Here is a 26,606-nt window from a genome sequence, read left to right on the forward strand (position 1 = left end):
GTGATTGAATAAACACGCGGGTGTCTGGTGGGATTGCAGAAGGTGCATCCTTTGTTGTTGAACACGTGTCTCTTCAACGCTGTTATTCTCATGCAGTATAAGCGGCTGGTGCGTGGATGTGTCAAGGGCGCTCAGGTAAAATGGCTCCGAGTTAGAATCGCCTTCCCTTTCCGCGTCCATGGTTGCTATCTGACCAATTGACTCTGTCCTGGATTATATATTTTGCATCAGAAAACATGTTAAATCCTATTCAACTCAGATGCTCCACCATAGCGCAGCTGGTTGCAGTTAACTGGCCATTTTCAGATCATATTGAATAGAAACTTCAGATCACCATTTCCCCCGTACCCTGACTAACCCATCACTCAAAAACCACGCCGGAAGTTCCGGATTGGCCAGAAGCTTTGATGCCATTTTCCAACCTCTCTCCTTAGTGTCCAAAGCTCATTCAAACTATCCGACCTGAATATCGTCTGAATTTCAAACCCACTATCTCTTCGTCAGAAATTAAAAGAAAAAAGATTGGCAACAGACGGTCTAAGGAACTTATTCCTTCTTTCTGACTGACTCCCTATTTTGAGGGCCGTGAACCCTGTCTGCAGTGCAATCAGAGGCTGTACATCTGTGCTCTTGTCCAACCAAGTCCCCGCAAGTCACCACGTGGTTCACTGTGGTGACGTCATCATTGGCAAATCCTAACTGCAGCTGACAAATACTCATCAGTTAATTGTTCCCAAACCACGTTTATACGAGTTGCAATTTCATTAATGACTTACTTTAAACCATAAAGGATATCGGGCGGACGGCTGAGGTTAACGCACTTACATTTCTAAAGTGCACACAGTTCGGCCAGTCGGCAGATAGAGCCTGTTCCCCTGCGTCAGGAGATCTCGGCCGATCAGACTGCAGCCTCAGAATTACAGTTGGTGGGCATCGGAAACGGGCGGACACGACTGCACTCTGTGATAACTGACACCGTAACTGCCATATCTTTGCCAGCTTGCAGAAGTGAATTGGAGACGTGAACCAGAACTCGTTTACGTGGAGTTTCTATGCTCTCGTCTAAGAGACACCACACTGAAACAAAAGAAAAATCTGTTCTGAGATTCCCAATCTGTTTAATCAGTGCTTGCATTCAATGAAAGGCAGCTTTGCAAATATGGATATTTCGAAGACATTGTCAAGGGTTAAACGTGCTCACAGAGGTAAATTGAGGAAGAAAGCAAATGGCAGAGGAAGTTGGCGAATATTGTTTTGTACTTGTGGGAGAGCAGGTGCGGAGAGAAAGCATTTATTTATAAGCACGACTCTTGGATGTGAACCAGAACTTGTTTACTCAGAGAGTTTCCATGTTCCAGTTTGAGAGAGACCACACTGAAAAAAAAAATCTCCCTACAGCTAAAGTTCTAAAGATTCCCAATCTATATAAACTCTGCTTGCCTTCAACCAAAGCCGGCTTTGCAATTGTGAATGTTTAGAAAAGATTGTCAAGGGTTAAAATTCGGTTCTTTGCAAAAGGGCGCACAGAAGTAAAATGAGGAAGAAGGTAAATAGCTGAGGAGGTTGGCGCATATTGTTTTGTACTTGTGGAGAAGGCGGAACTTTGTGGGGGAACAGGGGCGGAGAGAAAGCAGAGTCTAAAGGAAATTGACATATGTTTACAAGCTCGACTCTTGGATCTGAGTATCTGCAACAGGAGGTTTCACAAGGTCTGACAACGGAGTGTGTGGAACCTTTGGTTTAGTGTGTGTGTGTAATGCAAGATGGAGTCACAGGCGGGAGGGTAATTAAGCTTAGTAACAGGGTGGAGTGTTTGCTGTGTGCAGGCGGTTCTAGGTAGCTCCGAAGTAGATTGCAGGTGGAGCTCATGTGTTTTGTTTTGAGAATTACAGAAAAGAAATACCCCTTCAGCATACGTCATGAAATTTGGTATCTTAGCGGCAGCAGTACAATGCAATGCAATATGATATTGAAAAAAATACATGGGGATAAATAATTACAGACAGAATATATATATAAATGTTTATGTGTATATATATATGTGTGTGTGTGTGTGTGTGTGTGTGTGTGTGTGTGTGTGTGTGTGTGTGTGTGTGTGTGTGTGTGTGTGTGTATATTTAAATTTAAATTATAGAAAAGCACAAATAATTTAAATAGTGAGGTAATGTTCATGGGTTAAATGTCCAATTAGTAATCGTATTGCAGAGGGGAAGGATCAGTTCCTGAAGCGTTGAGGGTGTGACTTCAGGCTTCTGTACCTCCTAACAGATGGCAGCAGTGAGAGGAGGGGTTGCCTTGGGTGCCGGGTTTCCTTTCCGATGGATGCCCCCTTTCTGCGGCACCGCTCCTTGAAGATGTCTTGGAGATTGCGAAGGCTGCTGTCGATGAAGATTTTACAACTTCCTGTAGCTTCTTACGACCCTCCGCAGTTAACAATCATCCTTCCACCACCCCCGATATGGCATTGCGGCCTGTCAGAATCCTCACCACGGCACATCTGTGGAAGTTTTCCAGTGTTTTATGCGACAAAGCAAGGATCTTCAAACTCCTTATAAAAATATAGTCGCATCAATGTGTTGGGACCAGGTTAGATCCTCAGAGATGCTGACGCCGAGGAATTTAAAATTGCATACTTTCTCCACTTCTGATCCCCCTGTGAGAATTGGCCCGTGTTCCCTCATCTTACCCTTTCTGTAGTCCACAATCAGCCTTTTGGTCTCCCTGACACGAAGTGCAAACCTGCTGCTGTGACATCACTTAACCAGCAGGTGTCGCAGCAGCAACACCTCTCTGTATTTCCCTGCATTCATTTGACCCTCTAATATCACAAGCCTTTCATGGCGCGCTGCAGCGAGACATCCCCACAGCGTAATATAGCGACCACCATGCTTCACGGTAGGGATGGTGCATTTTTGATGATGTGCGGTGTGTGGCTTTCGGCAAACACAGCATTATGTCTGATGGGCAAAAAGCCCAGTTTTGGTTTCATCAGAACATAGAACCTTCCCCTAGCTGACGTTAGAGTCTCCCACATACCTTCTGGCAGCTCTATGTGCGATTTGATGTGGCTATGTCTTCTTTTTCAACAGTGGTTTTCTCTGTGTCGCTGCCCCATAAAGCTGCGACCGGTGAAGCACCTGGGTAACAGTTGTTGTATGAGCATTCTCTCCCATCTCAGACACTGAAGGTTGCAACTCCATATGTCTCTTGGTGGTCTCTTTCCCTTGTCCCCTTCTTGAGCGGTTACTGCGTTTCTAAGGACGGCCTGATCTAGTCAAATTTATAGCTGTGCCATATTCTTCCCATTTCCTACGTTTGACTTAACTGCACTCCAAGGAATATTCAGTGACTTGGAACCCATTCCTGACATGTGCTTTTCAATCTCCTTTCCGTGGACCTGTTTGGAGTGTTCATTTGTCCTCCTGGTGTAATTTTTTTGCCGGGGTCCATTCTAACAGCAGCTGGACCTTCCTGATGCAGGTGTATTTGTTCAGTAATTAATTGAAACAACTGGACTGTATGGAGGTCTCCAAAAACTTATCTCCGTTTAACTAATTCTGGGACTTCTGAAATGAACTGACCGCATCAAAATGTTTGGGCCTGTCCTATTAACGGTGGGGGAGGGGAATATTCATGCAATCAATTATTTTGTGTTTATCTTTCTTGTTAATTAAGATCGCTTTGTGGAGATCTGTTTTCACTTTAACCCGAGGATACACACACACACACACACACACACACACACACACATGCATATATATATATATATGCAATATATATATTGCTGTTGTTGATCTGTGTCAAAAATGCCGAATTAAATCGACTGTGATTCAAAGCTGTACAGTAATAGATCATGAAAGCTGGTGAATACTTTATCTGGACACTGTAGGTGTTGGATTTTACATTTTTTCTCATGAGATTGAATGAAACCTGTAGCAAACTAGTGTAGTTGATGTTCTTATTTCCAGATTCATGTTTCAAACGTAAATTAGTGTAACTCCATATTTTCTATGTGATTTTTATTTTGAGAAATTCCCCTGATTCTCAGTCGGGGAGAATGGAAGTTATGGTTCCATGGCCGCCATCTGTTTAGAACCGTCGGTCCAACCCCAAATCCTCAAATCACGATTACAGTGTACAATGAATATCCTGGAGGGGTGGTTTGTTAATGCTATTGGGGAGGGTTTAAGCTACATTTGCAGGGGCCGGGGAGCAAAGAGAAGAGGCAGAGGATCGGGCGGTTGGCGCACAAGTAGAGACAGTATGCAGGGAGTTTGTGAGGGAGGACGGGCTGATGATAGAACAGGGATTCACTCAGCCTAATGGTCTGAGATGCGTCTATTTTCATGCACGGAGTATCCCACACAAGGCGAATGTACTTAGAATGCCGATCAATACGTAGGACTATGACGTAGTGGCCGTCACAGAGACGTCGATATCTCAGTGGCCGGAATGTGGAGCGTGCCGGACATTAGCTGTTTGGAAAAAGAAACGGAAGTAGGCAACAGAGATGAGGGCGTGGCATTGCTAATCAGGGATATTGTCAGGGTTGCAGAATAGGAGGAATTCATGGAAGGATTATCCACTGAGTCAGTGTGGGTGGAACGCAGAAACAGGAGGGAGGTAAAAGCCCTAATGGGTGTTATTATAGACCCCACCCCACCCCAATCGGAACAGGGACATCGAGGAGCAAATAGAGAAACAAATTGTGGAGCAGTGAAATAATAATGGGGTTGTTCTGATGGGAGATTTTAACTTTCCTAATATTGACTGGCGTCTCCTTCGAGCAAGGCGTTTAGATGAGGTGCAGTGTGTTGGATGTGCTGGGGAAGTTTTCCTGACGCAATATGTAGATAGGCCAAATAGGGGAGAGGCTGTACCTGACCTGGTATTGGAATATTAACACTGTGAGGTATCAGACCCCTCGGTTGGAGACCATTTTAGAGATAGTGATCACAATTCTGTCTCTTTGCCATAGCGCTTGAGACGGATTGGAACAGACAATTTGGAAAAACTTCTAATTGGGATAGGGGTAATTATGATGCTATCAGGCAGGAACCTGGGAGCATAAACTGGGAGCAGATGTTCTCAGTGGAATCCAAGGCAGAAATGTGGCAAATGTTCAGGAAACATTTATACGGCGTCCTGCAGAGGAGTGTTGCATTGAGCCAGGGAACGGGTGGTACAGCTAAACAACCATGATGTACAAAGGATGTAGAAAGGGGAGCGTGAAAGAATCCTTTGTTGTTGAACACGTGTCTCTTCAAAGCCATGCAGTATAAGCGGCTGGTGCATGGATGTGTCAAGGGCGATCAGGAAAAATGGCTCCGAGGTCGATTAGATATTCCTTAGCGCCTCCATGGATGCTATCTGACCAATTGACTATGTCCTGGATTATATGTTTTGCATCAGTGAGCACTTTAAAGCCTATTCAACTCAGGCGCGCCACCATAGTGCAGCCGGTCGCGGGTCACTGGGGCAGCAGGTTCATTGGCCATTATCAGATCATATTAAATAGTAACGTCAGATGACCATTTCGCCTCCACCCGCACGGTAAATCAAATATCACTCAAGAACCTCGTGGCTGATTGGCCAGAAGCGTTGATGTAACGTTCTAAATCGCCCGGTCAGTGTCCAGAGGTTTTTCAAACTATCTCTCCGAAATATCTTCAGAATTTCAAGTCCTCTATCTCTTGGTCGAGAATTAAAAGAAAAAAAAACAGATAGGTAACAGACATTGTAAAGAACTTATTACTTCTTTCTGATTGGCTCCCTATATTGAGGACCGTGAACCCTGTCTGCATTGTAATCAGAAGCTGTGTATCTGTGCTCTTGACCAACCAAATCCCCGCAAGTTCCCACGTGGTTCACTCTGGCGACGTCACTATTGGTAAATCCTCATTGCAGCTCACAAATGCTCCTATGTAAACTGATCACAAAAACACGTTTTTACGAGTTTCAGTTTATTTAGTCACTTATTTTAATCCGGAAAGAATATCGGACGAATTGTTGAAGTTAACCCACTGACATTTCTAACATGAACTCCGGTCGGCTAATCGCCATATAGAGCCGGCTCCCCGACTTCAGGAGATCTCGGCCGGTCTGACTGCAGCCTCAGACTCACAGTCGGTGGGCGTCAGGAATATACGGGCACGACTGCCTGGGTGATAAATAATGACGTAACTGCGATATTTTAGGCACCCGTGATGGGAATTGGAGGCGTGAACCAGAACGTGTTTACCTAGAGAGTTTCTTTGTTCCCGTTTAAGAGACATTACATTGAAAAACAAATTCTCGCTGCAGCTAAAATTCTAAATACTCCCAATCTATATAAACTGTGCTTGCCTTCAACCTTAGAACCATTGAACCACAGAACATTACAGCACAGAAAAAAAGCCTTTTGGCCCTTCTTGGCTCTGACAAACCATTTTTCTGCCTAGTCCCACTGACCTGCACCTGGACCATATCCCTCCATACACCTGGGCTATTCTCACCATAACATTCCAGATCTTATACTCAATACTTTGATTTATAAAGGCCAATGTACCAAAAGCTCTCTTTATTACCCTATCTACCTGTGACGCCACTTTTAGGGAATGTTGTACCTGTATTCCTAGATCCCTCTGTTCTACTGCACTCCTCAATGCCCTACCATTTACCTTGTATGTTCTACCTTGTTTTTGTTTTCCTTCCAAAGTGCAATACCTCACAGTTGTCTGTATTAAAATACGTCTGCCATTTTTCAGCCAATTTTCCAGCTGTTCCAGATCCGTCTGCAAACTTTGAAAACCTTCTTCAGTGTCCATTACGCCTCCAATATTTGCATCATCAGCTAAGAAAAGCCAGCTTTACAATTATGAATATTTAGAACAGATTGTCAAGGGTTAAAATTCCGTTCTATGCAAAAGGCCGCACAGAAGTAAGTTGAGGAAGAAGGCAAATAGCTGAGGAGGTTGGCGCATATTGTTTTGTACTTGTGGGGAAGGCGGAACTTTGTGGGGGAATATGTGCCGTGAGAAAGCACAGTCTAAATGAAATTGACACATGTTTATAAGCTCGACTCTTGGATCTGACCATCTGCAACAGGAGGTTTCACAAGGTCTGACAATTGAGTGTGTTGAACCTTTGGTTGTCCTCTTCTCCAACTCCTTATGTTTTACCGAAGTTACTACAGAGCGCGGTGAAGCACACTTCGCTATTTCATGAAAGCGGAAGAAGCAGAAACGGAGAAATGAGGCGAGGAAAGTTTGACCTCTAGCTTGGGGAATTTGCAGCGGTCTATTATTGAGGAAACAGAACATGCACTTGCGAAATTAAGACTACAGCAGGTCACGCACAAAGTGTATCACTGGAAAGGACAGGAGAGAGAGTGTGAAAATAATGGACACAATAAATGTTGAGAAATCAGCGGTCATGCAATATCTGAGAAGGGCAATGAGCCGTCACGGGTCGTGTCGAGACCCTGCAGCGATACTGAACACCACCAGGGCAGTGAGATAGTTTACAAAGTCGGCTGGTGCAAGATCTAGTGTGGGATAAGTGATCCAGCAGCGAGGCTTTGATGGGCAGTTGCTGCGGGCAGAGAGTCGAAATGATGTTAGAAAATGTATCAAGGAATTCTCCACTGTCATTGCCTGTCATCTTCTGAATGATAAAGAGGGAGATATTTATATAAAGAGTCGAGCGTGGAGGGTGCGATGGCAGCTGACACGTGACAGAGGTGTCCAGTTAAACGCGGCTGATTGAAAGATGGGAGTGACGTCAGATGTGTAAACATGGAGAACACGGCAGGGGTTGAGAGGTGATGGACAGTGGTAACAAGGGGTGGTGGATATGTAATTTGACAGTAAAACTAGGGTAAACCATGGGACCCCTGGAGGGTGAAAAGGAGAGTAGATGCGCACTTTGAACAGGAAGACACTGTGGGTGGCTGTGTGTAATGCAAGATGGAGTCAGAGGAGGGAGGGTACTTAAGCTCAGTAACAGGGCGCGGTGTTTGGTGTGTACAGGAGGTTCCAGGTGGCTCAGAAACAGACTGCAGGTAGAGCTCACCTGTTTTGTATTGTGATTTGTAGCAAAGAAACAGTCTGAAACAAATCAATAAACCAGGAAATTAATTACTGTAATGAAATATATTCATTTTCATTTTAAAAATCTTTTGTCTGATACATAATCTTCGACAGCTATAAAATGATACAGAGCTTCAACAATATATATAATTATTAAATATGAAGAAATAAACTTATCAAAAAAGGATAATATATGATAATGAAAATACTTATATAAAGAAAAGAAGGAAAAAAGAGAACCCCAACTTACTAAAAAAAAACAGAAACCCCACTAACTACAAGAGAAAGAGACAGAAAAAAGAATAAAAACATTAGGAATCAGCTCCCGGAGCAATACTTACCATCGTCCATATACATAAAAAATGAATCATCAACCGCCAATTCATGTTTATTTTAAATAAAATTGGAAGGAAACCATATAAAATAATTCAAATTAAATGATAATATTTGGCAAAGGAGCCCCATCCTCTCTCAAAATCAAATCGAGGATCAAAAGTTCTACTTGTGCTTTTTCCAAACTGAGACAAAAAATTACTTGAGAAAACCCTTGAATTAATGTAGGGGCAGAGGTGTCTTTCCATTTTAATAAAATAGCCCTTCTTGCCCACAATGTAACAAATGCAATTACATGTTGGTCTGAAGATGAAATACCCTGAATATGATGCGGAACTATTCCAGATAGAGCAGTTAATGTATTAGGTTGTAAATTAATTTTCAGAGCTTTAGAAGTTGTAGAAAGTTAAGATTTCCAAAAGGATTTTAATGAAGGACATCACCAGAACATTGAGACAAAGTGGCTCATTCAGTTTTACACCTATCGCAGTAATTGTCTATGTTCGGAAATATTTTAGATAGTCTCTCCTTTGTTAAATAATAACAGTGAACAACTTTAAATTAAATTAAACAGTGATTGGCACATATCAAAGAAGAATTGACCATTTTCAGAACTCACAACCAATCTTCGTTAACAAAATTCATATTAAGTTCTCTCTCTCAATCTTGTTTAATCTTTAGTGAGAGGTTATTTTTTGTAGTCAAAATAAATTATAAATTCTACCAATAGAATCTCTTACTAAAGGATTCATATTCAAAATAGCATCCAGCAAATCAGATTCGTGCAAATATGGAAGCTTAGATAACTATTATTGTAAAAAATGACGAGACGGAGGATGGGGCGTTTGGTGCACAAGTAGGGGCAGCTTGCAGGGAGTTTGTGAGGAAGGATAGGCAGGTGATAGATCACGGAAACACTCAGCCTGGTGATTTGAGATGAGTCTACTTTAATGCAAGGAGTATCTTAAACAAGGCAACTGTTCTTAGAGCACGGATCAATACTTGAGACTGTGACTTTCTGGACATTACAGGGATTAAGATATCTCTCTGGCAGGAAGGTTGAGTGTACCGGGCTTTATATATTTCACAACAGAGAGGAATGGGGGTAAAAGAGGGGGAGCGTGGCATTGTTAATCAGGGATATTGTCTGGTTTTCAGAAAAGGAGGAAGTCATGAAATTATTCTCTACTGAGGGAGTGCAGGCGGAAAGCAGAAACAGGAAAGAGACAAAAGCTCTCTTCTAGACCCACCAATCCTAACAAGGTTATCGAGGAAAAAATACAGAGGTAGATTCTGGAACAGTGAAATAATGATAGGGTTCTTCTGATGGGAGATTTTAATTTTCCTGATATTGACTGGCCCTTAGTGCAGGGGGTTTCGTTTGCTTGGTGTGCTCGTGAATTTTTCCGGTCTCAAAATGTCGTCTGCGTAGTTGCTTTTCCTGCGCCCATGCTGATTCAACAAATTCACCAACTTCGCCTCAAAATTCCAACTGTCCTCAACTTTGCTGTTGAATTTCTGACACTTCTCTGATCCCCTCTCCTTTAACATTCCCCATTCCCTTTTCCCTTTCTACCTCCTTACCTGCCCGTAACCTCGCTCTGTTCCTCTTCTCCCTTCCTCTTTCTTCCGTAGTCTTATTTCCTCTCCAGTTAGACAGCCTCCCTCTCCTGCCCTCTATCTCTTCCGCAAACCAAGTGAACAGCTCCTTACCTCAGCCCAGCCCCTTACCCTTTTTCTGCCTACCACATGCCACCTTGTTCTTCTTCCTCCACTTCCGGTACTCTCTTAGTCTGACTCCTTCGAACCTCCTTTCCAGTCCTGATGAAGGGACTGGGCCCCGAAATGTCGAATGTTTGCTATATTCCACTTCTATCTTCTGCTGCTGCCTAGCCTGTTGAGTTCCTCCGGCATTTTCTGCGTGTGACGTACACGCAACGCTGTGAAAGCATCAGCAGCAATGGAACACACCTGGAGTCTGGTTTTGCTGTTAACAAACCACTATTTTATTAGTAACTACGTCATCTAGTAACCTAAACAGCTAAATCAAGAGTTAACGGTGTTATCGGTGTAAATATATAAATCCACAAAACTTCATCAAACTCAGGTGGTAAGTGATACAGTTTTGCTATGTTGTGTTAGACAGCTCAGTTTAAATGCACAGGTTAATTAATGCGAGATGTTTGTAATCCAAAGGCGAATGTTGTGAGACGGCAATTACATCGATATTCCACAGATTCCACGACAGCAATACGAAATAGCAATTGCAGTAGGTTTTATCTCCGAAGTTGTTCCACTCCACACACGAAATATCACCGAGAGTGATCTTCAACGAACATCCTTTCAACACATGTGGTACCACACCCGGATTCAGCTGCGGGAAATCCCAGAGTGGCGGCCACAGCATACTCAAACAGAATCCACGCATGGATTACCGCCAACAGTAGCTCATCACAAAGGGGCCATCTTCCAGGGAAAACTACCACCCAGGCAAGGGTAAGCACACCGGCAGATTCCACAAGGTTACCCCAATCACACACCGCGTGATAGTCACTTATCCAGCTCCACGACACAGGAAGTAACTCCAACAGTGATTTACCACAGGGGTGCCTTTCTTCAGTGAAATACCACACCCAGACAAAAGGGTAAACACATACGTGGTATTCACAAAGGTTTCCCCTCACCACAGAACCCACTCCTGTGGATTAACCATGTGACCATCACACTTTCGTATCCGAATGGAAACGAACTCACCCCTTACGGGGAAGGAGAGTCCGAACAGTGACCTCTTTGTCACTGGATTTCTTCAGTTTCAAGCCTTCCTCTCCTCTCTTGTCTTCTCTGCAAAACATCGAGTAGCAGAACTTGTGAGAGTCATTTGTCAATACTCAGGATCGATCTTAATTCACACCCTTTCGGGCTACTGATAGTTTAAACCAGCGACCGACTCACTCGTGTCTTCCATTGACCGAATCCATCTTGACTCTAAAATGTGTGAGTTTGTGTGTCCGTGACTGTCCCTGTGAAAAGTAAACAAGCTGCAGAGAAACCGTAACATCGTTTGTCCATCAAATAACTCCACCTCTCTCTCCCTCTCTCCCTCTCTCTCTCTTTCGAGCATCTCAAAAAGTGCCCGAAAGTCAGTCTCACTCACCTGGCGTTTAATGAGATTAATGGTTGTAATGAGACAAGAGCATGTACCTGACGGTGATCGCCCTTAATTATGGACCTGGTATTCCTGAGGAAACACCTTTTGAAGATTTTCTCGATTATGAAGAGGCTTGCCCTGTGATGAATGTGATTGTTGTACACAAGCCTCTGCAATCTGTGTCGATCCTGTGCATTACAGCCTGCACACCAGACGGTGATGGAAACAGTCAGAATACTCTCCGCCTTGCATGTGCGAACATTTCCCAGTTTTTAGTGACATACCCATACCAAATCTCTTCAAGCTTTGTGGGCCGAAGGGCCTTTATTGTGCTGTAGGCTTTCTCTGTTTCTATGTTTCTATCACCTAATGGAATACAGCCGCTGACGTGCCTTTCTTTGTGAATGTATAACTATGTGAGGCCAAGCAGAGATTCTCTCAGAAGGAGCTTAAACCTGCTCAACCTCACCACCGCCGACCCTTCAATGAGGACTGGTGTGTGATCTCCCGACTTCTCCTTCGCGGAGTTCACAGTCACATCCTTGGTCTTGCTGTCCTTGTGTGCAAGATTATTGCGGAGACAACTCAGACAGTCTACCTATCCCGGAGGAAAGTAGTTTTGAGGAAAATTCTACATGATCTGGTGGAGGACGACACCAGAGTATCGAGGGCCGAATAGCCTTCTGCTTCTCCAGCGTTTTAGGTTCGTTCATTCTCCGCCTTCTCGCTCTGCGCCCCAGTCAGCTCCGGCTTTTCAGATAACGGGCTCTCGGGATCTCTCTTGGAGACCAGGAAATGAGGCTCACTCTCCGAATGTAACAGAGACAGGCGCCGCTCTCTCGGGATCGCGTGGATGACGTTCACTTTACTCTCTCTCTTTCTCTTCATGTCGGTGGGTGAGAGAAACTCTCTTTGAGACCATTATCGGATTCCACACAGCAGCAGATAGTTGTAGAACAGCACATAGTATTTGATGTAGATTTGAGCAAAGTACAGACTCTCTGACCCAATCAGCGCTGCTCGTGACGTCAGAATCCAGATATCTGACCCGCAAACCAGGAAGTGCGGCTCAGTCTCCGAGTGTAACAGAGATCGGCGCTGCTCTCCCGGGATGTCGGGACTGCCCTTCGCAGCTCTCGTTCTTTGTCTCCACATAACGGCGGGTGAGTGTCACTCTCTCGAACCCTCAGTGGTGGGAGAACCATCAGAGTGGCGGGTGGTAGGAGGCATGAAGATCAGGTTATAATTATCGACCTGACTGAGCTAAGAACAGATCCCTGATATCTGTACAGATTGAGAAAGTGCAGTTCCCAAGTCTATCCGCGTCTGTCGCTTTTCCCTCATATGATTTTCTCTTTCTCAGGTGAGTCCCAGCAATTTACTTTTATCGTTGAGCACAGCCAGATAAATGTCACCGCTGGGGCTGATGCGCTTTTTTCAGTCCGGCCGTCGTCCAACGTCAGCAGTGGAAGTTGGATCTTTAAAGGGAAAACATTCGCCCAGTGGATCGGTCAGACCGAGATTCTAGATAATGAGTACTGGTCCTAGACTCCCCCTCTACAGGAAACATCTTCTCCACATCCACTCTATTTGTGTCCTCTGGTCCTAGACTCCCCCAGTATAGGAAACATCCTCTCCACATCCACTCTATCTGTGTCCTCTGGTCCTAGACTCCCCCACTCTAGGAAACATCCTCTCCACATCTACTCTGTCTCTGTCCTCTGGTCCTACACTCCCCCACTATAGGAAACATCCTCTCCACATCTACTCTATCTGTGCCCTCTGGTCCTAGACTCCCCCACTATAGGAAACATCCTCTCCACAGCCACTCTATCTGTGTCCTCTGGTCCTAGACTCTCCCACTACAGGAAACATCTTCTCCGCATTCACTCTGTCTGTGTCCACTGGTCCTAGACTCTCCCACTACAGGAAACATCTTCTCCACATCCACTCTGTCTCTGTCCTTTGGTCCTAGACTCCCCCACTATAGGAAACATCCTCTCCACATCCACTCTATCTGTGTCCTCTGGTCCTAGACTCCCCCACTACAGGAAACATCCTCTCTACATCCACTCTATCTGTGTCCTCTGGCACTAGACTCCTCCACTATAGGAAGCATCCTCACCATATCCATTATTCAAAGAATTCCAACAGATTGTTCAGGCAAGATTTCCCGCTGTGGGATGCTGACTGCAGCCAATTTTATCACGTGCCTCCAAGTACCCTGTGACCTCATCCTTAATGATTGAATCCTCTCCAAATGATTCTGGCCAACTCCCGTCCATTATAACACAGCCTCATGTATGGCACCATGTCATGGCCTTCTGAAAGTTCCAGAACACAGAATCAACCGGTTATCATTTGTCTATCTTGCCTGTTATTTCTTCAAAGAATTGCAGCAGATTTGTCAGGCAAGATTTCCCCCTGAGGGAAGCATGCTGACTGCAGCCTATTTTATCATGTGCCCCCAAGTACCCTGAGACCTCATCCTTAATGATTGAATCCTCTCCAAATGATTCTGGCCAACTCCCCTCCCATGGGTCTGTAATTCAATTTACCCCATTGTTATACTGGTACATGTGACTTCTTCTTCACAAATTTCAGGGTGAATTCGTTCCTATTATAAACAACATCTCGAAGTTGTTTGTTTACTTTTCCCTTAAGGTCTCTATTCAATTCTGGATCTTTGCTCAACACCAAATCCGGAATAAATGATCCTCTACTGGGCTCAACCACCAGCTGCCCTGAAACGCCAGCTCGCAGGGACTCTACAAGATCGCCCAACTGGAATCCAGCACCAACCTGATTTTCCCAATCAATCTTCCTATTGAAATCCCTCCTCACTTATTGTAACATTGCCCTTTTGACATGCATTTTCTATCACACGTTGTAGTTTTAGGCCGCATCATTACTCTGTTTGGCGGTCTCTGTGCAATTCCCATCAGGGACCTTTTACCCTCGCTGTTCCACAGCTCTCTGCACATCGGTTTAATACATTCCGACCCACTTTCACCCCTTTCTAATACTTTAACTTCACTTTTTCACCAACAGAGCAACGTCGACCCGCTTGTGTTTCTGCCTGTCCTTTCGATACAATATGTATCAAACACCCGGCTATAACCTTTCCGCCGTGATACAATGTTGCCTTAAATATTATAGGACTAATTTTGTAAGTCTTATAAGATGTGTAAAGACAGAGTATACGGGGAGACCAGCTTATTCTCAATTGTTCCAGAGGACAATTAAACTCTAGCCAAGTTGCTTAGTCCCCCTAAAAACAACAGTAAAACTTTAAACTCTGCCGGAATTTCATTCCATCTGCGATCTGATCTGATATCGAAACACATGAGGATAAGAGACAGGAATTGCGACGATATTGAGTTGGAGACACATACATTTTCCTGAACGTGCAGAGAAAATCAAGTGTAAAACAATTTGCAATTTGGTTGCATTTACAGAGGCAGGGATCTTGAGTTGGCGAACCAATTGTTATGAACATGATGTCGCTGAAAACAAGTGTAACTCCATTCGAAATTTAATTTTAGATCCAGTGGCAGTGACCGGGGTTGCCGTGGTGACCAATGATTCCACTCCCCTGGAAAACCTCGATACCATCGCACTGAGTTGTGACGCGTCGGGCACTGTTCAGACACGGACATGGTTCAAGGATGACCAACCCATGCGGGAAAACGGCAGAATATTTACATCTTTCGACAAGGCGAAACTGACTATAATCAGTGTGAACAGAAACGACGCAGGGACGTACAAGTGCATCGCCAGCAACTCCATCAGCGGTGGCGCTGGAGAGACCAACGTGCAAGTTTACTGTAAGTCCACAGTTAGTCAACCGCGTTCATTTGTATCAGATAGTACATTTATCAACGTGTGTTCTCTTTGTAGAGATGGACAGAGAAGGTCAGAGTATCCCGGATCCACCAGGATATTATTCTAATCAATATATTTATTTTTGTTTTACAGATGGACCAGAGAAGGTCAGAATATCCCGGATCCACCAGGACATTACTCTCATCAATATATTTATTTTTGTTTTACAGATGGACCAGAGAAGGTCAGAATTGTACCGGAGCGTCCAGTTGTGTCCAATATTGTGTCAAACCTGACATTAACTTGCTTTGCTCTGTCAGTCCCCTGGGGTATGTATGCATGGTACAACGGGAACAATCTCCTGCAGACAGGGCAGGAACTCACCCTTGTGTCAGTGACCTCGGTTGACGTTGGCAGTTATACATGTCGGGTTACTAACGACGTAACCAAGCGGAGCAGTAACCTCACTGTCCATGTTTCCGCACAAGGTGAGTGAATGTGTCTCTCATTCGTCCATGTAAACCCGATGATCAAAGATCCAAACCATTTCCGTCTCACGCTCTCCACACTCCATACATTCTCTCGTACTTGTAAATGGCTGATCAGGTTAAAGTAATAATCGATTTAAAAGAAGACCCTGAGCGACACCACGAGCATTGAACAAAAAGTAGTGAATAAAAATGACGTCGCCATTCACAAGGCACCCACTAATTTAAATTCACAACTTCCGTGAGAACGGGTAAGTTATATTCCTGGTTTGAGAACACCGTGGGTAGAATCACAAGAACAGCTCGAAACCGACAGGGCAACATTGGGGGTGATCAACTGTAGAGCAGTGATGTATCAGGATTTCAGTGAGGTGTTGGACAAGGTTCCCAACGAGGAGATCATTCGGAAAGTCAGGATTCACGGGGCCGAGAGAAGCTTTGCTGCGTGGGTTGATCGGTTAAAGAAGGAACACGGTGGTAACGGATGGCAGGCATTCTGCGTGGGCGTCATGCAGTCAGAAAAAGTAGAAGAGCCGGGACTGGTTTTTTTTTTAATCTTAGTGACAAATTGAATGACCATTTCCAGTAGCTGAATTCGCGTTCATTCACTTTACCTTTCCTGTTCACCCCTCTCCGGAAGTAGGTGATTCCCAAATCTCCTTGCGTGGTGAGTTGAACACTATGTTGTCTTTACGGATTACAGACGAATGGCATCGACATGATGTCAGAACATTGGACCAAACCAATGTTCAATGTCGAGACAGCGTCCGGAACGATTCAGAGCGTGGATCAGTCATCATTTCTAAAAAAAAAATAAGATGCGTTTTCGCAATGTAAAACTGATGTTTGTTTTCTGTGTTAGCACCAAAACCAGATGAAAGTTGTACCCTCACCTCTGGCGCGATCGTGGGCATTGTACTTGGTTTACTTGGCGTGGGCCTGATCGGCGGAGTCAGCGGATGGTTGATCGCGAGGAAAACGGGAGGGTAAACGCATTTCTCTCCGAATCTCATTTCTACCTTTAATTAGTGTTTGAGAATTTCGGCGGAAACGGCTTCTGCTCGGATTCAGGGGCATCTGTGGACCGAACCAGCATTCCACGTTCACGGCGGAGTTGTTTGTCTGACATTTGAACGCCTCTCTGAAAGAGGTTTGCGTTCAGCAATATCTGTGTGGAAAGCTGAGTATGTCAAAAAGGCCCGGGCAATTTTCTCCACTTTACCCATGACGGTGACTGGAATCGGGCATCTGATAACCAGTGCCGTGAAAGGGAATACTAGAGAGAATCACATGGAATTACAGGAGCCGTTCTCATTCGGTGTACCAGCGCAGGAAATTGACATCTTGCCCGATTCATGTATTGATCTTTGTTTCTGTCTGTTCAGGGTCAAAGATCCACCGCAATCCAAACTCGATACGAGCATCAATTCTGGAAGACCAAGTGAGTGAATTCCGTTTCAACTGTTCCATTGCTGTTCCCGTGGAAATTTAAACATTTGATTTAACTTTAGGAGCACATAGTGCACGGAAGCTGGAGGTTTTCATCCGAGCGAATGGTCACGAATTATGCGAATTCTGCCGTTGAGTTTTCCACTTATTTAAGTCGAAATTTTCTGCTCAACATTACAATATCAGCGGAGAGCTGGAATGGCAGTTTATCCAACTTAATTTAGCTTCATATTGATCAATATCGGCCCTCACTTCCTGGGTCCGGCGATGAGTGGGAAGGAAGCTCATGCTGTTAATGGCGTTTTGTTCTGGGCCGGGTTGACGTCTGCTGTGTTCAACAAGGGCTCCCGATGCTCTGCGCCGTTGTGACGTATCCGTTTTGTTCTGGGCCGGGTTGACGTCTGCTGTGTTCAACAAGGGCTCCCGATGCTCTGCGCCGTTGTGACGTATCCGTTTTGTTCCCACAGGTACCTTGGACACAGAGACCGTGAACGCATCGCAAAACTACGAAAACTTCCCAAGGAATGAACAGGTAGGATGGAGATGATCTCAGTCATTGTTTCGCAAAGAGGATATAAGATCGGAGGCGTCCATCGGGTCTTTCGGCAATTTATAAGGTCCTGGATGATCGATCCCGGATCTCCTTTTCAGTTAATTGAGAAACAAGACGTCATATTCCGCAAAATAGATCCAGACCTGATGAGCTTATCCCACAGGTATTTTTGTTCACTTCCCTCTTCTTCTATTTCCACTCTGGCCTCTTATCTCTTGTCTTCACCTGCCCATCAACTCCCCCTGGTGACACTCCTTCTCTCCTTTCTCCTAAGGCACACTCGCCTCAGCAAACCGATTACTGCCTCCCATATAAAACCGCACCTTAAATTCCTCCATATACCTCTCTAGTAGTCTCTTAAACTTCACTAGTGTATCTGCCTCCACCATTGACTCAGGCAGTGCATTCCACGCACCAACCACTCTCTGAGTGAAAGACCTTCCTCTAATATCCCCCTTGAACTTCCCTCCCCTTATCTTAAAGCCATGTCCTCTTGTACTGAGCAGTGGTGCCCTGGGGAAGAGGCGCTGTCTGTCCACTCTGTCTATTCCTCTGAATATCTTGTACATCTCTATCATGTCTCCTCTCATATTCCTTCTCTCCAATGAATATATTCCTAGCTCCCTTAATCTCTGATCATAATGCATACTCTCTAAAACAGGTAGATAAATCTCCTCTGTACCCTTTTCAATGCATCCAAATCTTTCCTATAGTGAGGTGACCAGAACTGGACACAGTACTGCAAGTGTGGCCTAACTAGAGTTTTATAGAGCTGCATCATTACACCGGGCCTCTTAAACTCTATCCCTCGACTTATGAAAGCTGACACCCCATAAGCTTTCTTAACTACCCCATCTACATGTGAGGCAACTTTCAGGGATCTGCGGACATGTATCCCCTGATCCCTCTGCTCCTCCACACTACCAAATATCCTGCCATTTACGTTGTACTCTGTTTTGGAGTTTGTCCTTCCAAAGTGTACCACCTCCAGGTTGAACACCATCTGCCACTTCTCAGCCCACTTCTGCATCCTATCAACGTCTCTCTTTAATCTTCGAAAATCCTCTACACTATTCACAAAACCACCATCCTTTGTGTCATCTGCAAACTTGCCAACCCACCCTTCTACCCCCACATCCAGGTCGTTAATAAAACACACGAAAAGCCAAGGTACCAGAACCGATCTTTGTGGGACACCACTCGTCACAACCCTCCAATCTGAATGTACTCCCTCCACCACAACATCCCCAATCCGCCACGTACACGTTCTCATTCAGATTTATCTCTCAAGGCGAACGGTTCTGAAAGAGAGTTCCTCATCAGGTAACATGTATCATGCTGCCCGAATTGCTGAATGCATATGAATGCTGTCAGGGAAAAAATATATATCAGACCATAAAACCAAAAGACAAAGGAGCAGAAGTCAGCCATTCGGCCCATCGAGTCTGCTCCGCTATTTCATCATGAGCTGATCCAATCTCCCCTTTAGTCCCACTCCCCCGCCTTCTCACCATAACCTTTCAAGCCCTCGCTGTTCAGATACCTATCAATTTCTGCCTTAAATACACCAAATGACCCGCCCTCCACTGCCGCCCCTGGCAACAAACTCCACAGATTTACCGCCCTCTCGCTGAAAAAAAAATCGCATCTCTGTTCTGAATGGGCGCCCTGCAATCCTCCAGTCATGTCCTCTCGTCCTAGACTCCCCCACCATGGGAAACAACTTTGCCACATCCACTCTCTCCATGCCTTTCAACTTTCGAAATGTTTCTATGAGGTCCCCCCTCATTCTTCTAAACTCCAAGGAGTACAGTCCAAAAGCGGTCAAATGGTCCTCATATGTTAACTCTCTCATTCCCGGAATCATTCTAGTGAATCTTCTCCGAATCCTCTCCAATGTCGGCATATCCTTTCTTAAATAAGGAGCCCAAACCTGCACACAGTACGCCAAGTGAGGTCTTACCAGTGCCTTATGGAGCCTCAACATCACATTCCTGCTCCTATACTCTATTCCTATAGAAATGAATGCCAACATTGCATTCACCTTCTTCACTACCGACTAAACTTTGAGGTTAACCTTAAGGGTAACCTGCACGAGGACTCCCAAGTCCCGTTGCGTCTCAGAACTTTGAATTCTCTCCCCATTTAAGTAATAGCCTGCCCGTTTATTTCTTCTACCAAAGTGCATGACCGTACACTTTCCAACATTGTATTTCATTTGCCATTTCTCTATCCATTCCCCCAATCTATCCAAGTCTCTCTGCAGATTCTCTGTTTCCTTAGCACTACCGGCCCCTCCATCTATCTTTGTATCATCAGCAAACTTAGCCACAAAGCCATAATCCAAATCGTTGATATACAACGAAAAAAGAAGCGGCCCCAACACGGACCCTTGTGGAACACCACTGGTAACCGGCAGCCAACCAGAATGGGATCCCTTTATTCCCACTCTCTGCTTCCTGCCAATCAACAACGTTCTATCCACGTATGTAACTTCCCCGTAATTCCATGGGCTCTTATCTTGTTCAGCAGCCTCATGTGCGGCACCTTGTCAAAGGCCTTCTGATAATCAAAATACACAACATCCACTGCATCTCCCTTGTCTAGCCTACCTGTAATTTCCTCAAAAATCTGCTCAGGCAGGATTTTCCTTTGAGGAAACCATGCTGAGTTCTGCCTATCTTGTCATGTGCCTCCAGGTACTCCGTAACCTCATCCTTGACAATCGACTCGAACAACTTCCCAACCACAGATGTCAAGCTAACAGGTCTATAATTTCCTTTTTGCTTCCTTGCCCCCTTCTTAAATAGCGGAGTGACATTTGCAATCTTCCAGTCAATATTCTGCGTGAATCAGGAACACGCAGTCCGTCGAACAGCGAGCTCCCAGCAGCAGTGAATGTGAAAACCGATACCCTCGGGGTTTAAATGTGCAGAGTCAGAATACAATTGGTGCTCGCTTGGTTAAACGTCACGATAAAAATAAATCGCCTTTTCTCTTTACAGGGCTCAAGTAACAATACACAAGATGGAAACTCCACTTACACGGTGAGGGAATTATTTGTGTCAATCCCATTTTGAAGTAATTGTTTCCACTTTACAGAATAAGAAACAGACCCTGAAGTGAGACATTCGACAGCGAGAATGACGTCGAAGAGGCGGCAATGGGGGCGGCAGAAATGGCGGATGAACTCATGAAGTATCATGTGTTAGTCTGGACTGTGGAGCACAGCCTGGTCCCTCTGTCCCACGGTCTTTCCGAGCCGATTTGTTACATGTGTCCAAGTCCTTTTCGGTGTCCTTCCAATTCTCCTCTCTCACAGACTGCGTTTGTTAGTAACTTTTGCTAATCACAGTGATTTACTTCCGTTTAACAGGGACTGGTTCTGGGCGATCGATCTGTTTACGGTGATCTGAAGAGGTTAGTGAGCTGAACATGAAACTGTCGATGCAAAATGTGACTTGCAAAGGGAACATGCCCATTATTGCCAAGCCGATGAGTTGAGCAGAGCCCCGGCTGTGCGTGATTTCAAGTTACCCAGTGATTAACAGATGAGAGACATGTAACACTGTGGGACTGGGGTCAGGCGGCGACGGGCAGCAAGTCATTGTTATTCAGAGGAATAATTGTCCTGGGCCTGTGGGTTGCGAAACAGATATATTGTCTGCAAATTCTCATTGACACGATCTCTGACACCGAATAAGGAACTATCGCCCGTATTTTGACTCACCAACTTTATTTCCTTCCGGTTGCTATGACAGCCAGCATGAATTGTTTATTTATTTCCTCAGATGACGTCACTGGTGAATAGAAGAGGACGGTTGGCCGGGAACTCACACATGAGAAGGACTATCATCGTTGAAGGAGCCACCGTTCAAAACGTCTCTCACTTTTTATCTACAACCGTTATCCATGTCTCCGTCATACCTCTCTCGACAGTCACCTCTACCCAGACTCCAACATCCCATGTTAGACACCCTCATCCTTCCACCAACCTTTGCCCTGTCAACGTTGCTGTGCGATATGATCTCAATAATCTTATTGCCCACATTATAGGCGGTTCCGTTTCTAAAGTCATGCTTCGTGAGGATCTGAAACACAGCAATGTGTGACCCTCAACCTTCAGACTCGCCTCGATTTTCTCTTGTCCGGGAGCCTGGAGCAGCGGCTGAAACGGTCACGTGACAATAATTCCAATGATTTCATCCGACCCGTCCGCGGCTTCGTATTAGCAAGTTATAAGAATTAGCTCACTGAATACTGAGAGATATGATGTGAGTATCGTCTTATCCAGCAACCAGATTTTTATCCGTGACATCCAGCCCTATTTGTTTTGGGATCATTCTCAAAGGTTCAATCTTTCAAGGGTACAATCTAATGCCAGAAAATTGTGTGCAATATACATCCTGAGATGCTTTTTCTTCGCAACCATCCAGGAAAACAGAGGAGTGCCCCAAAGAATGAAGGAGAGTTGAATGTTAGAACCCCAAAGTCCCCCCCAGATGCCCCCCTCCCGCGCGTAGGCGCCAGCGAGCAACAATCCCTTCTCCCCCCCACCGGCAAAAACAAAAACATCGGCGCCGCCGCCGAGCACTCCAGCGTGAGCAAAGCGACAGCAAAGACACAGACCTGCGGTTACCCCGAAGATTTCGCGTCTCCATCATGATTTTACCACTTTCTGTAGCTTCTTTCGTTCCTCTACAGTGAATTATCAAATTCTCACCCAGACTGTGACCGTGAGTAGAACATTAATACCAGGATGACGTATTTGAGGTGTCTGAGATATTGACAAAATGCAACACTCGGTCGGTGATTGAATAAACGCGCGGATGTCTGGTGGGATTGCAGATGGTGCATCATTTGTTGCTGAACACGTGTCTCGTCGACGCTGTTATTCTCATGCATTATAAGCGGCTGGTGCATGGCTGTGTCATGGGAGCTCAGGTAAAATGGCTCCGAGTTAGAAACACCATTCCTTTGCGTTTCCGTAGATGCTATCTGACCAATTGGCTTTGTCCTGGATTGTATAATTTGTATCCGAAAACATTTTACATCCTATTCAACTCAGATGGGGACCATAGCGCAGCTGGTCGCGGGTTAACTGGCCATTGTCAGCTCATATTAAATAGGAACTTCAAATGACCATTTCCCCTGCTCCCTGATTAACCCATCACTCAAAAACCACGCGGCTGATTGGCCAGAAGCTTTGATGTCATTTTCCAACTTTACCCCTTAGTGTCCAAAGTTCATTCAAACTATCCGTCCTAAATATCGTCTGAATTTCAAACCCACTCTCTCTTCGTCAGAAATGAAAAGAACACTCCAGAGGGCACAGATAGGGTGGATAGTCAGTACCTGTTTGCCAGGGCACCAACAGCAAACACCAGAGGGCATTTGTCCAAAATTAAGGGAGGGAAGTTTAGGGGAGGCATCAGGGGTAAGTTTTTTACACAGAGGGTTGTGAATGCCTGGAATGACTTGCCAGGGATGCTGGTGGAGGCTAAAACATTAGGGGTATTTAAGAGCCTCTTGGACAGGCACATGGATGAAAGATAAATGTTGGGTTATGGGGTGGTATAGGTTTAATACCTTTTTGAGGATTATATGGGTCAGCACAGCATAGAGGGCTGAAGGGACTGTACTGTGCTGTAATGTCCTGTGGTTCTATGCTTCTATTAACACAAACACTCACCAGATCCACTTCAGATTCCGGAAGGTCAGTATGAGGCGGCGGAGAGCGAGGACAGATCGGTCTGTGCTTCCCGACCTACCTGTTATCTTTCAGTGTCGACACTAACTCTCCAATAAACTTGTTTGTTCTTGTTCTCACTCTCTCTGCCTCTCTATTTCTTCCACCCTCACCCTGTGCCCGATGTTTTCTTTCTCCCGGAGTTCGGCCCCACCCTCTCGGATGTGGGGGTGCTGGACGGGTTTGGTGGGAGGGGGCCGGAGGAAGTCGATCCCGCCGGGTCTTTCGCGGGACGGGACCTCTTCTCCCGCCGTCCCGTCCCGCGAAAGACCCGGCGCAGCGGCGACCCCTCCCGGCCATGGCTGGGACTGCGGCCGGCGTTCGGACGGGCGGAGGGGGTGACATCAACAAATCTTGAGGCGCAAATAGATTTGGGAGTCCTGCTGCAGGATTCCCTCAAGGTTCACTTGCAGCTTGAGGAAGGCAAATGCAACGACAGCGTCCATTTCAAGTGGTCTAGGAATATAAAAAAGCAAGACTCACCTGTGGACAGGCTGCAGAGTTGGGCAGTAAAATGGCAGACGGAGTTCAATCCGGACAAGTGTGAGGTGATGCATTTTGGATAGACAAACCAGAAGACTGAGTACAGGATTAATGGTTAGTTACTTAAGAGTGTGGATGAACAAAGGGAGCTTTGTGTACAAATCCATACATCCCTCAAGGTCGCTGCACAGGCTGATAGGGTAGATAAGAAGGCCTATGGGATGCTAGGTTTCATAAACAGGTGGATTGAGTTCAAGAGTAGAGAGGTCATGTTGCAACTCTACAAATCTCTGGTGAGACCGCACTTAGAGTACTGTGTTCAGTTCTGGTCACCTCATTATAGGAAGGATGTGGAAGCTATGGAGAGGCTGCAGTGGAGATTTACCAGGATGGATTGGAGAACAAGTCATATGAAGCACGGTTAGCAGATCTGGGACTTTTCTCTTTGGAGTGTAGAAGGACGAGAGGGGACTTGATAGAGGTCTACAATATTACGAGAGGCATAGATAGGGTGGATAGCCAGTACCTGTTTCCCAGGGCACCAACAGCAAACGCCAGAGGGCATATGTACAAAATTAAGGGAGGGAAGTTTAGGGGAGACATCAGGGGTAAGTTTTTTACACAGAGGGCTGTGAGTGACTGGAATGACTTGCCAGGGTTGCTGGTGGAGGCTAAAACATCAGGGGTATTTAAGAGCCTCATGGACAGGCACATGGATGAAAGACAAATGGAGGGTTACGGAGTGGTGTGGGTTTAGTACATTTTTTTGAGGATTATTTGGGTCGGCACAACATGGAAAGCTGAAGGCCTCTACTGTGCTGTAGTGTTCGATGGTTCTAAATAGATCGGTAACAGACGGTGTAAATAACTTATTCCTTCTTTGTGACTGACTCCCTATGCTGAGGGCCGTGAACCCTGTCTGCAGTGCAATCAGGAGCTGTACATCTGTGCTCTTGTCCAACCAAGTCCCCGCAAGTTCCCACGTGGTTCACTGTGGTGACGTCATTACTGGCAAATCCGAACTGCAGCTGACAAATACTCATCAGTTAATTGTTCCCAAAACACGTTTAAACGAGTTGCAATTTCTTCAATGACTTACTTTAAATCATAAAGGATATCGGGCGGACTGCTGAGGTTAACGCACTGACATTTCCAAAGCGAACTCAGGTCGGCCAGTCGGCAGATAGGGCATGTTCCCCTGCTTCAGGAGATCTCGGCCGATCAGACTGCAGCCTCAGACTTACAGTTGGTGGGCATCAGAAACGGACGGACACGACTGCACTTTGTGATAACTGACACCGTAACTGCCATATCTTTGCCAGCTTGCAGAAGTGAATTGGAGACGTGAACCAGAACTCGTTTACGTGGAGTTTCTCTGCTCCAATTTGAGAGACACCTCACTGAAACAAAAACAATTCCGCTACAGCCACAGTTCTGAGATGCCCAATCTGTGTAATCTGCGCTTGCCTTCAACAAAAGGCAGCTTTGCAAATAACAATATTTAGAAAAGATGGTGAAGGGTTAAAATGCTGTGCTTTGCAAACGAGCTCACGGAGGTAAATTGAGGAAGAAAACAATTGGCAGAGGAAGTTGGCGAATATTGTTTTGTACTTGTGGGAGAGCAGGTGTGGAGAGAAAACATTTATTTATAAGCACGACTCTTGGATGTGAACCAGAACTTGTTTACTCTGAGAGTTTCCATGTTCCAGTTTGAGAGAGACCACACTGAAAAAAATATCTCCCCACTGCTAAAGTTCTAAAGATTCCCAATCTATATAAACTCTGCTTGCCTTCAACAAAAGCCAGCTTTTCAATTGTGAATGTTTGGAAAATATTGTCAAGGGTTAAAATTCGGTTCTTTGCAAAAGGGCGCAGAAGTAAAATGAGGAAGAAGGTAAATAGCTGAGGAGGTTGGCGTATATTGTTTTCTACTTGTGGGGAAGGCGGAACTTTGTGAGGGAACAGGTGCACAGGGAAAGCAGAGTCTAAAGGAAATTGACATCGGTTTATAAGCACGACTCTTGTATCTGAGCCTCTGCAACAGGAGGTTTCACAAGGTCTGACAATGGAGTGTGTGGATCCTTTTGTTGTCCTCCTCTCCAATTCCTTATTTTTTACCGAAGTTACTTCAGAGCGCCGTGAGGGAGACTTCGCTATTTCATGAAAGCGGAAGAGGAGAAATGGAGAAGTCAGGCGAGGGTAGTTTCATATCTGGATTTTGGAATCTGCAGCGGCGTGTTGCTGAGGGAAGAGTAACTAAGAGTACAGCGGGTCACGAACAAGATCTATTAATGGAAAGGTCAGGAGAGAGAGTGTGAAAATCCTGAACGTCTGGAGCAACAGGTTTGCCTTTGCGAGGGAAGGCAGCGGTGACGCAATACCCGCGGAGGGAGATGGACTGTCAACGGGTCGTGTCGAGACCCTGCAGCGATACTGAACACCAGGAGGGCAGTGAGCCACTTTACCAAGATCTGGTGGCTGAGAAGCGGATCGAGGTGAGAGGCTTTGA

At 45.3% G+C, this 26,606-nt stretch overlaps 1 protein-coding gene across 1 annotated transcript in view; it reads left to right on the forward strand.

Annotated features, from left to right (window-relative positions):
* Window positions 1-13,081: 13,081 nt before the first annotated feature.
* LOC140722344 (cell adhesion molecule CEACAM6-like) overlaps window positions 13,082-26,606 on the forward strand; it is a 17,334-nt gene continuing 3,809 nt past the window's right edge. Inside the window, exons 1-8 of the mRNA XM_073037109.1 lie at window positions 13,082-13,085; window positions 15,096-15,377; window positions 15,606-15,863; window positions 16,726-16,849; window positions 17,249-17,304; window positions 17,780-17,844; window positions 20,871-20,912; window positions 21,242-21,285. Coding sequence (XP_072893210.1) covers window positions 13,082-13,085; window positions 15,096-15,377; window positions 15,606-15,863; window positions 16,726-16,849; window positions 17,249-17,304; window positions 17,780-17,844; window positions 20,871-20,912; window positions 21,242-21,285 — 875 coding nt within the window. The remainder of the gene's footprint in view (window positions 13,086-15,095; window positions 15,378-15,605; window positions 15,864-16,725; window positions 16,850-17,248; window positions 17,305-17,779; window positions 17,845-20,870; window positions 20,913-21,241; window positions 21,286-26,606) is intronic.

The sequence above is a fragment of the Hemitrygon akajei genome, unplaced genomic scaffold (genome assembly GCF_048418815.1).
Source record: "Hemitrygon akajei unplaced genomic scaffold, sHemAka1.3 Scf000075, whole genome shotgun sequence".
In the NCBI taxonomy this organism is placed as follows: domain Eukaryota; kingdom Metazoa; phylum Chordata; class Chondrichthyes; order Myliobatiformes; family Dasyatidae; genus Hemitrygon; species Hemitrygon akajei.